Source organism: Anabrus simplex, chromosome 2 (genome assembly GCF_040414725.1).
Source record: "Anabrus simplex isolate iqAnaSimp1 chromosome 2, ASM4041472v1, whole genome shotgun sequence".
Classification (NCBI taxonomy): Eukaryota; Metazoa; Arthropoda; class Insecta; order Orthoptera; family Tettigoniidae; genus Anabrus; species Anabrus simplex.
In genome coordinates, this window is record NC_090266.1 from 1,055,105,663 (window position 1) to 1,055,118,293 (window position 12,631).

The 12,631-nt window shown below is 42.5% G+C and overlaps 1 protein-coding gene across 7 annotated transcripts in view; it reads right to left on the reverse strand.

Moving 5' to 3' along the window:
• LOC136864684 (uncharacterized) overlaps positions 1-12,631 on the reverse strand; it is a 281,939-nt gene that overhangs the window by 55,242 nt on the left and 214,066 nt on the right. For 6 of the 7 annotated variants that reach the window (XM_068225901.1, XM_068225896.1, XM_068225900.1 and 3 more), the window contains one exon: positions 12,357-12,595. The exons of the other annotated variant lie outside the window; for it this stretch is intronic. In XM_068225901.1, coding sequence (XP_068082002.1) covers positions 12,537-12,595 — 59 coding nt within the window. In that variant the 3' untranslated portion in view covers positions 12,357-12,536. Of the gene's footprint in view, positions 1-12,356; positions 12,596-12,631 lie in introns of those variants that run through there. 7 annotated transcript variants of the gene reach the window in all.

Sequence of the window (12,631 nt, forward strand, 5' to 3'; positions counted from 1 at the left end):
TTGGCTCTTGATTGATCCTCGGCAACGTGCCGATCTCTTCATTGTACAGCACCAAATTACAGTTTCATCTTCTTTTGCCCTTTTAACATTGTACGAGTAACCTTGGTAGTGGGCGCACGGCTTCCCGTGACTGTTCGTTGAAATTTCCATATCAAGCACAACTAGAATGCACTAAATAAATATGATCAGAACACTATGACACTCGGAGCGAAAACGAGAGGAGTAAGTGAAATTTTTCGAGTGAAAGGATTAGTCCTATGGAATTTGCCTGGAGGGAGCCGGACAGTGAGTGGAGTCACGCTGAGTTGTAAACAGCTAATGGACTGGGGGCGATCGTCACACATTATAAGCTGAGAGCGATTGTCACTGGGGATGAATGACATATATTCGGTCCTATTATAGGAACGAGATTATTTCTTAATATTGTGACGGTCAGCGTGCTTTGGTTACTATAATTGGAATATGCATTTCTTGTGTGTGTGTGTGTGTGTGTGTGTGTGTGTGTGTGTGTGTGTGTGTGCGTGTGTGTTCGTACCATATGCGGGTATTATTTTATTCCTTCGTATTTGTAAACTAAATTGTGTAAATTCTTCTTCTTCTTCTTCGTATTATTATTATTATTATTATTATTATTATTATTATTATTATTATTATTATTATTATTATTATTATTAGTGTTGTACCGGGAGATACACCTCCACGCCGCACATTTAAATCTTGCGCCTAAAAGAACTCTTCTACTGGAGAAATCGTGAACTTCAAACTAGTCCTACTTCAACCTTTACTCAGAAGATGTCACTACAGTAATTGGACGTAATTTTCTTATTGTGAAGTGTCATGTACTGTATGAAATTCTACGTGTTTTGTTTACCAGTCATCAAGAAGTTTGGACCTTTTTCAACAGATGTCACTGCTAATGAACTATGATCATTAACCCTGGTGCGAAGTAGAAGAACTTTTTTTGAAGAAGTTTTGTATTCATAAGTTAGTTTTTTACTAAATTATGTTCATTCATTTTTGGGTTGGCAATATGGATCTTTTCTTTCCGCCAGTTTTGAATTTAGCCAATCATGAATTTCTGTACTTAATTTTCAGCCTATCACAGGCTTCTTCCTCGATTCTGAGTGTCACTTTTGATGTCAACCAATAAAAGTGAGAGGGTGTGGCTGGTTTATTCATGGAAGGTCTCGAACTTTCCCCGAGGGTTTATAAACTGCGGATTTTCACGTCTCTTGGCCATTTGATCAACATCTAAGTGTGTGTGTGTGTGTGTGTGTGTGTGTGTGTGTGTGTGTGTGTGTGTGTGTGTGAAGCAGGAGGCGGGAGTCGCCTCTTTCATCAGGCAGCAGTTCTTCAGCCTATTAACATCTTTATTTCTTGCTAGCTCTGCGGTTTTACCCGAGGGGGAGGTCCGAAACTTTAACTATGTAACCTACCTTTCTGAAAATGTAATTTCTGCCGGCTTATGTAAAAACTTCATAATATATTTAACTGAAAATCGGGGATAGAGAGTGACGTACCCTCTCGAGCTCCCCTTCATATTGGTTTGAGGTGACTACGTTTTGTAATTGGTTTTCTTCCTTTCCGTAAAGTCTTAAATTATTCTTATACGAGTCACCTCCATAGTTTGGGAATAGCCTCTGTTTCATCGGCCTAGTGCCCCCTTAGGTTTTAGAAATCATATCTAGGAGCGCAAGTACTCGCCTCCATTCAATTTGTGTTTCGGGCCATTTACTTAACTTGTTCTTTCCTACTACGGCCCAATAGGTTGGGTACTAGATACCCCTGGTTTAAATCTTGTAAGTTGTGCCTTGATGGCAAGTAATCGTAATTTGCTGGTATTGCCTTGAGTAGGTTGTGAACTGAGAGCACGGTAGCTCTTTTGAAGTGTTGTAAAAGTGCCTCTGGGAGGCCTGAGATTGTCATTGTTGGAGCCAGTGCTCCGTGTATTAGGGGTTTTCTACCCTTTGAAAAAAATTTGTGTTCTTTTGAAAATTGGAGCTGAGAGCTCAAGAATTGTAAAACTAGGGGTTGGTAGCCCATGTGTGGTAATGTTCAGAAATTTTGGATTTTTCCTGAGTCTTGTACCTGAAGCGTCATTGTTATCTCACTAAGTGAGAATGTGTTAACTTGTTGCTTTTCGAAAATATAACCTTCCATTTTAGTTTAAATTCTTTCTTGACATAGTAGTTAGACCCATTCATCCCGGCACCTTCCTTCACCTCTGCTGGTCCACGGGTAACCCCGTAACAATTATTATTATTATTATTATTATTATTATTATTATTATTATTATTATTATTATTATTATTATCATCATCATCATCGTCGTTGCTGTTCATTGTAATAATATACAACCTTGTGCTAAGAAATACACTTGTAACTTCCTTCCCTTATCTGGAAACGAGGGGCGAGCTTCTTATCACCGCTACTGATTTAGGATGTGTATTCTCCCAAGATGGTAGTATTGTAACTGAGATTGAATCAAGGTGCAGCAAAGCTAATGCAGTGAATCCGCAGTTGCGATCAAGAAAAAGTCACTTTCTAGATGAAACTATTTTTACACCGGTCTGTTTTCAGACCAACTTTGCTTTACGGGAGTGAAAGCTGGGTAGACTCAGGGTATGTTATTCGTAAGTTACAATGAACAGACATGAAATTAGCGAGAATAATCGCGGGAACAAACAGGTAGGAACAATGGGAGGAGGTTCTCGAAATGGCTAAGGCAGACTTGAAGATGGTTTTTACACTGCAGTTTGTGTTGCACAGTGAAGTACGCAACCGTAAGCTTGTATTCGAGAGACAGTAGGTTCAACTTCTACCGTCAGTAGCCTTGAAGATGGTTTTTTCACTGCAATTAGTGTTGTACATCTTTGTGTATGCATTTGGAAGAAAATATTGCTTAGTAATGAAGAAAAAGAAAAACGTTACATAACAGTCTGTAAAACGTTTTAGACATGTTAAAATGCTGTTGTGGGCAGGTGCTAGGGTGACACACAACGTGTGTAATCCCTTAGCTATCTTATAACAGCTGTTCAACTAGTTAGCATACCGTTGTGGGTGTTCACACTCGTATTTGCTTAGCAATTAGGTTTTTATATAACTTTCTAATAGAGAATCAGTTCATCGGTCGGTAGATGTAGAGTGGTCCATAAGTGGCCACGGCTGGTCCGTGGTCCAACAGCTCTGCACTCTGACCGGCCAACGAGCAGAGGAGGGGTGGCCACGGCTCTACCGTGGCTCTACGCCTCTACGTTCGGAAGACGGGACAGGGCTGGACCTCATGGCTGGCCCCAACCATCGGCTGTCCTGAGAATGGTTTTCCGTGGTTTTCCATTCACCTGCACTAAGGCGAATGCTGGGATAGTTCCTAGTATAGGCCACGGCCGCCAACTCCCTAACCTTCTCCGAGCATCTCCTTCACCGTAAGAAATCTCCAGGCCTGAGAGACGGCGTCACCGTCTAAGAGGCCCGCCTCCCCCTTCAGGGGAGAAATGAAAACATGTTAGTAGTAGTAGTAATCCGTTAATATCTTTCTGTCGCTAGGAAAACATCTATCACGGAACAACCTATACCGCGATATATTTGCAAAGCGTGTGAAAGAACCTTTCTCCGGGGCTATAACAGAAGACGTCATGAGATGTCGTGTAGTACAATATTTTTCAGAGCAAACACTGTAGAAGTCAGTTCAAAAACTCTTATAACGGGCAAGGCCATGAAGTAGTTTGTACTGTAGCTTCATCGAGAAAAAAAAATTAAAGAGCACAAACGTATTCAAGCAAATAACGGGCCTAATTTCTTTGTAAAAGGCACACCTCCATAAAGTATTTAAAATTCTACTTCACTGTCTAGATCTACAACAAGTTCTGTTACTATGCACGCAACTCAAGATTAAGAGAAGCAAGAGGAAGAAAAAGGAGGACCTGAACATTTTGCCCTCAAAGCTTTTTAACTGTGCTGCATTGTCTACGCCTTCTACACGTTCTCTTGCCGTACAAACAGCTCAAGAAGGAAAGCAGTCAAGTTGATGAACACAAAACAGACGAAGGCAACTAGTCATAAAACTACGATTGCGAACCAAAAAGTAGCCAGCCAACAGTAAAACTATACCTCCTTCATAAATCCTCAACAGAGAAGAATATTCAACTTTAAAACTTCAAGTGAAATGCGCGTAAGTTTATAAATAGAGAAGAGTGTGTAACTTTTAAAAATAAGTTCCATTTATCAACTCAAATAAGAAAGAGCAGACTAGTTATGCTTTATTGTTGCTGAATAGAAACACGAATGGGAAGTAGCAGACTGAGTCTGGCATACTGTAATGCTTTTAACCAGCTCAGTCTGGCATAACTTATCGTATCTTCTCTGAACAGAAATATACATGGTAGCGCGCATGCTGCAATTTTAGGTTGGGTAGGGAAATGGCCCATGGGGAGAACGCTCTCCACAAAGCTTTGCCGCTAACCTGACCGGTAAGGCTTCTCCATAAAGAGCGTGCGTTAGGTTAGCGTCCGTAGGAAAAGTTAGGTTAAGACGTCATGATGAGGTTCTAACCTCACCTGGAGGTCACCTGACCGATAGGGTTCCTCCATGGGGAGCCTGTGACGTTAAGTTAGCGCCCGTAGGTAAGGTTAAGACGTTATAATGACGTGCTAATCTCACCTAGAGGTCAATCACCTGCAGGTCATTTACTTTGCCTGCACCAGAAAATGACGCTGACTCAGCAAAAATTCAAATTTCCCACCAAACCACTATCTCCCGGATGCGAGCTCACAGCTGCGCGCTCCTAACCACACGGCCAACTCGCCCGGTACAAGTGTATGCAGATGACGTCTCCGTTATACTAAGTAACGCATCTCAGATCGACACACCAAAAACCTCATCCATACTTATGAGCTACACTCTAGTGCTCAATTAAGTGTACGAAAAACGGCACTGCTGCCATTTGCCACCTCGCCACGAATAATAACATGGATACCCACTGTCGACAGGATCTAAATACTAGGCATTACTTTTTGCAGCAACTTCCAAGTCATAATCAAGGAGAATTGGAGCAGACAGCTACATATATTGCGGACAGCAATCAATGCAAATCATCTCCGAAATCTAAATGTAATACAAAAGGTATGGGTTATTAAGACCTTCATACTCGGTAAATTGTGGTACCTCGCTGAAATTCTTCCAGCACCCACAGTTATTTTGAGGAAAATTACGTTGAACATGGGGTACTATTTGTGGAAAGGACAACCCTACAGAATAGAAAGGACGCAACTATACCGAGAAACCTTGCAAGGCGGACTAGGTCTTCTTTTTGTTGCTATTTGCTTTACATCGCACCGACACAGATAGGTCTTATGGCGACGATGGGACAGGGAAGGGCTAGGAGTGGGAAGGAAGCGGCCGTGGCCTTAATTAAGGCACAGCCCCAGCATTTTCCTGGTGTGAAGATGGGAAAGCACGGAAAACCATATTCAGGGCTGCCGACAGTGGCATTCGAACCCACTATCTCCAGGATGCAAAGTCACAGCCGCGCGCCTCTAACCGCACGACCAACTCGCCCGGTAACGAGAAAATTATACGCATACATAATTACCCATAATTACCCAACATAAGTACCCTTGCGGCGATGGAATATGGTATGGCGTAATGTGAATAACAAGTGGCTACCCTTGCAGTGGAGGGAGAGACTATATTTCTTAGCTAATGAAATACATCCTACTCGGAACAAACTATATCGACACGGGCGAGCCGACACCAACGTCTGCGAATACTGCCCACAAACGGATATTCTCTATCACTGCATCATATCCTGCACAAGAGCCGCAGATATATGAGGATGGACTTTTTCAAGGATATGTCGTCTGTTACAAATCACAGCGCAACCAACCTTACAAGAAAGGATACTGACGTCGGAAATTTCCTTTATCCCCAGCACCATAAACAACATCATAGTGTGGATGTCAGCAGCGAGTGTGTACCAGTGGCGGTTCGTGACATTTTACTCTGGCAGGGTTGTGCCACCATCTCTTTCCCCTCCCCAATCGGTCCAGGTTTCACTGACCAGCACTACGATACTTTTAGATGAATAATAATAATAATAATAATAATAATAATAATAATAATAATAATAATAATAATAATAATAATAATCCGATTAAACTGGCTCGCACTACAACATTAATTAACTACACTACAGTGGCATTCATGCACACACATTAATTAACAGGCTAACAGCTAATGCAATCCCGACTGTTATGGCACTGCACTGTTTCACTAATCACAATCACAATTGGTAATAAAAACATTCATGAAAACAAATTGCTCAAATTTCAAAGCATGACAACGTATTGAACAATTTGACCACCCTACAAATTGTGCCGTCACGTTACGGTTATATTTTGAAATTTTATTTTAGCTTCTTTATAGAAGTGAATTGCTTAAATAGTCACTATAATGGAATTCATTGTTTTGTAAAATGTTTTGGAATTAATCTCTAACAACAATCAATATATGACGGGGGAGAAAAGGCATAGGTACATTTTAAAGTGGTTGGCAATGTTGCTTAGGGCTTCGCTGTTCAGCGCTTACATCCGCCTGCACTCTTCTTACCTCTGACAAACCCATATCGTTCTTCCAGGCTCCTTCCACACCCCGCACACTAGCAAAGTCTGGGGACCTACTCAGGGCTCTGCTGCCACAGTCCGAGCGCCTCACGACTTAAGAGAAAACATCGTGCTTGCTGGACAGCAGCCACGGTCTGAAAGCCTTTGTCATTTTCTTGAAAATAGAAAAGCAAAATGTTTACAGCCGAAATAAAAAATATAACACTGTATAACTGAATATCGCACCACATAATTTCGACTTCACTACATTTGTCCATCTCTTTATGTAATCATTTACAGAGTGAAATAACGTTAAATGTTTTTGAAAAGGCGACGGGGCGGCGCCCGAAAGCACTTCAAGCACGAACCGCCACTGGTGTGTACTACATCTTTCATCGGAGGAACCAGCCCAAACAGACTAGTCATTGGATACCTCTCTTACATCAGGCGGGAACGCTGGTCCTTGATACAAAGTAAACGTTTAATCCCGGCTTTCGATAGGTGTCTAAATCAGTTCTGAAAATAAGCTCCAGGTTTTCAGTGAAAGTGCATTGGTGTTACTAAGGATATCCCATACAGTGAGTATGTGCGAGTGGTACTGAAGGTTGCTGGGAACATGAAACTATACTGACCAACTTACAACACAGATAGTTACCTCAACTTAAGTTACACTTACAGCATTTCTCGATTTATTGAACTGAATTACATTATGCAAAAAAACTGCTGAGTTTGTAAACAAATATGTTTATCTGTAATTAATTTACTTTGTCGAGTTTGTAAATACATGTGTGTGTCAGTATTTCATTTTATTTACTGAGTTTGTAAATAAAAAACAAAATAAAAACAGTATCCTTGGTATCATACTCCTTCAGAGAAGTATAATCGGTTTTAAAGTATAATTACACATTTGTAATACATCACTAGTCTTGTACCCCTCCCCCCCCCCGTGGCACTACAGCCCTTGAAGAGCCTTAGCCTACCAAGCGACCGCTGCTCAGCCCGAAGGCCTGCAGATTACGAGGTGTCGTGTGGTCAGCACAACGAATCCTCTCGGCCGTTATTCTTGGCATCCTAGACCGGGGCCGCTATCTCACCGTCAGATAGCTCCTCAATTCTAATCACGTAGGCTGAGTGGACCTCGTACCAGCCCTCAGGTCCAGGTAAAAATCCCTGACCTGGCCGGAAATCGAAACCGGGGCCTCCGGTAAGAGGCAGGCACGCTACCCCTACACCACGAGGCCGGCACAACTAGTCTTGTACGTTTAATAATAATAATAATAATAATAATAATAATAATAATAATAATAATAATAATAATAATAATAATAATGTTCGAGCCCCACTGTCGTCAGCCCTGAAGATGGTTTTCCGTGGTTTCCCATTTTCACACCAGGCAAATGCCGGGGCTGTACCTTAATTACGGCCACGGCCGCTTCCTTCCACTTCCTAGGCCTTTCCTATCCCATCGTCGCCATAAGACATGTTTGTGTCGGTGCGACGTAAAGCAAATTGCAGTAATAATAATAATAATAATAATAATAATAATAATAATAATAATAATAATCTCTGTATGAAAAGAAAGCATGTTATATTATGTTAATAATAATGTTATTTGCTGTACGTCCCACTAACTCTACTTTTTCGATTTTTGGAGACGCCGAGGTGTCAGAATTTAGTCCCGCAGGAGATCTTTTACGTGCCAGTAAATCTACCAACATGAAACTGGCGTACTTGAGCACCCTCAAATACCACCGAACTGAGCCAGGATCGAACCTGCCAAGTTGGTGTCAGAAGGCCAGCGCCTCAACAGTCTGAGCCTCTCAGTCCGGCTTATATTGTGTTGTGTTGTGTTACGTTATTTATCGGTATATCTATTTAATATGTACGAGACTCTAATAATAATAACTGTACGGAAGGTAGTGAAAACAACAACACCTTTCAACCCGGAAGAACTGAATTATTAAATTATTATTATTATTATTATATTATTATTATTATTATTATTATAGCCTGAACGTTAGATAACACGTATTTCTTATCTGGATTGATATATCGAAGGGTCAAATACAGATAAACATGTTCCCGTGCATTTGCTATGCTGAACAGGGGCCTCTTGGGGATGGGAAGATTGGAAGGAATTGGCAAGGAACGGGGAAGGAAGCGGCCGTGGCCTCAAATTAGGTACCATCACCTCATTTGACTGGAGGAGAGGTGGGAAACCACGGAAAACCACTTCAAGAATGGCTGAGGAGGAAATCGACACCCCCTCTACTCAGCTGACCTCCCAAGGCTGAGTGGAACCCGTTCCAGCACTCGTACCACTTTTAAAATTTCGTGGCAGTGCAGAGAATCGAACTCGGGCCTCCGGGGGCGGTAGCTAATCACACTAACCCCTACACCACAGAGGTGGACAGCTATGGGGAAGCAAGGAAAAATGCGCACCTTCAAATTCCACCGGACTGAGCCAGGATCGAACCTGCCAAGTTGGCGCCAGGAGGACAGCGCCTCAACCGTTTGAGCCACTCAGCCCGGCTGTTCTGGTTGTTGGAGAGCCATTTCCGAATAGAAAATCCTCCAGTCTTGAGCAGTGAGGTGATATCATCATATCATAGTGTTGGATGGCTTCGTCAATATTATCTGTACCTGTCAGTAGGTCGTCCAAGTAGAAGCCTTGCTTGACAACTTCAGATGCCGAAGAATATTTGTGTTGACCGTCAAGTGACACGTAAAACAAACATCGAGTGGTTAAGCATGAAGCTGCTGCAGTGCCATAGGTTACAGTGGTCAAGCGATAGGTTTTTAATTGTTGGTTAGGACAACTGTCCGCCTCTGTGGTGTAGTGGTTAGCGTGATTAGCTGCCACCCCCGGAGGTCCGGGTTAGATTCCCGGCTCTGCCACGAAATTTGAAAAGTGGTACGAGGGCTGTAACGGGATCCACTCAGCCTCGGGAGGTCAAATGAGTAGAGGTGGGTTCGATTCCCACCTCAGCCATCCTGGAAGTGGTTTTCCGTGGTTTCCCACTTCTCCTCCAGGCAAATGCCGGGATGGTACCTAACTTAAGGCCACGGCCGCTTCCTTCCCTCTTCCTTGCCTGTCCCATCCAATCGCCCCATCCCTCCACAAGGCCCCTGTTCAGCATAGCAAGTGAGGCCGCCTGGGGAGGTACTGGTCATTCTCCCCAGTTGTATCCTCCGACCCACAGTCTGAAACTCCAGGACACTGCCCTTGAGGCGGTAGAGGTGGGATCCCTCGCTTAGTCCGCGGGAAAAACCGACCCTGGAGGATAAACAGATTAAGAAGAAGAAGAAGAAGATTAGGACAACTGCGCCACATTGTCAGACTCATTTTACCTGGATCTATATACAGTATTTTCTCGATATCTGCAGACAATGCGTACTTGTGTGTACGGAAGCGGATCGCAATTCTAAATAAATCCTACTGAATTGTTGGCCCAATCATCATTAAGTCATTCAGTGAGAATGAGGGAGTAGTTTTGGCGAAAATATTTTTTTGTAAAACAAGAATACCATTTGGCCAGCTGGTAGTGATAAGGATAAGGATGGTACTATATCATCTCGCCATGAGGCCAATCATGGCATTGCTATAGGGAGGGAAGGCCATGGTAGAAAGGTAGCAGTTAATGGGATGTAACAGTTAGGAGATTATCTGTATTAATTATTTCAGTTCGTGGCTTCTGCATGAGGGTTTATAGAATTAGATTGGTGTCTTGTAGAAACTGGATCAGTGCTCTGCAGATTTTGCTATCGTTGTCTTGAAGAAGAATGTTAACATTTGTGGGGAATGGGATATGTAATAACCGAAGCTGTGCGAATAACTTTGTTCGTTGGCGCTCTTACCTGGAACAAGAAAAGACTATGTGATTCAGATCCGCATCTTCGTAATCGTCATGTGGGCAAACTGTCGTGGTAGTCACTCCGATGCGGTGGAGGTGGTGAGGGTAGCATCCGTATCCAAGCCTCATCCGGACGATGGTTGCTGGATTAGCGAAAACATTGTACACCACACTGACCTTGGTGGTGCTGCTCGTGTCCTTTATTACTGCGTGGTGAGGTATATAACAGCATGACTGTGACGGCTTGATGGCATCGATGAGTTCCATGTGTCCTAGCTGCAAATACTCATCCATGAATGCGATATACTCATTCTTAAGATCAGGTTACCACTGCAATCTTCTTTCCATAAAACCAAAATAACGCTTAGCATCGGTCAGTGAGTTTCCAAGTTCTCCAACTTCCTTGTGTAGAAACAATTTTACAGTAAATCATCTCGTCTTGTCACGGGTGAAGGTTTTTTCAGCGGTGTTCTTCGGAAATGTTCTTTTCCTTGAATGATGAAATGTCATCAGCTCCTCTTGTGACCAAAAGCGTTCCGCTTGTGTGTGCAAGTGTTCAGTTGTCGCTACCTTCCTTCGTTGATGAATGGAGCGAGTAGGTATACATTTTGACTCCCCAGCCGAGTTGCGTCTCCTGCAGTATTGGATGGCATTCCTTGGACCGTTGTTCAGACATCAGAATTTAAACAAAATAATGTAGCACTCAACAACAGGTTTATCTGTTGAGTGAACTTGAATCAAGGGTGAGGTGAGAAAACACGAAATTCGTAGTAATACAACTTTGAAAGGATGTCTGTTACGGGAATGGCGAAGTATTACGTCAGAGACTACAAGAAGATTGGTCCATTCCATGCCAAAGAATTATAGGCTAGTGATACACAGGAGGGGTATGCATACGAAGTGTTAAACCAGTTGTGGCTTTGTCGTAAATTCTATTTTCAGTCAGTGTATGAATACTTATTTCGCAGTGCAAAAGAGCACTTCAGAGTGTGCCTCTGTATTATGTTTAGTAAATGCTTGTTTTTCTACGTGCAAAACTATAGCTGTGAATGAATAATCTTAATGTTACAAATCCAATGAGTATTTTTGTATTTATAGTGGCAAAACTAAAGCTTACTTTTCTACACTGCAGTGTATGAATATTTATTTCCATTACTGTACATCGCATCGACAGTTTGGCAACTTTGGAGCCCCAAGCGTCAATACGTCGATGATATACAGTGTCATTTTGCTAGTCATAATAATGTTATTGCTTTTTACGTCCCACTAACTAGTTTCACGGTCTTCGGAGACGCCGAGTTGCCGGAATTTAGTCCCGCAGGAGTTCTTTTTATGTGCCAGTAAATCTACCGACACGGGGCTGACGTCTATGAGTACCTTCAAATACCACCGGACAGAGCCAGGCTCGAACCTGCCAAGTTCGGGTCAGAAGGCCAGCACCTCAACCGTCTGAGCCACTCAGCCCGACTTGTTTGCTATTCATACATCGCCTAATTCAGCATAGAACTTTCCACTTGTCAGTAAGTTATGCGAAAACACTACTGTACATCAAGTTGCTGTATAACGGAGGTAATGACAAAACACTAACGTTCACTGAACATATACAGTACATTCTAATCAAAAACATCCTGTTCAAAAAATATTAGTATGCATTTTTACCTCGCCTTGCAAGGTGTTCCTACTTCATGCACTAGTATGTATGTCCTGTATCATTTGTCAGTCTTACGGCCGGCGTAAACATTTTAATGCGTGAATACGTGCAGTAGGTTGTGTTAGCATATCACCTCCGTGAGTGCTATTCAAAATGGGCAGAAGTAAAGAGATTGCCTCCGAACTGAAAGACACATTTATTGTTAATTTAGCACTTAGAGGATTTTCTTTCTTTTATTCACAATTGGCTTTACGTCGCACGGACACATATAGGTCTTATGGCAACGATGGAATAGGAAAGGGCTAGGAGTAGGAAGTGGTGATGACTTTAATTAAGGTACAGCCCCAGAATTTGCATGGGTGAAAATAACTGAAAATCGTCTTCAAAGTTGCCGACAGTGGGGTCCGAACCCACTACCTCTCGAATGCAAGCTCACAGCTGCGCGCCGCTAACCGCACGGCCAACTCGCTCGTTGGAGGATATTCTTCTCTCTAAGAAAAAAAAGACAAATTGTGAATAAAAGGTAT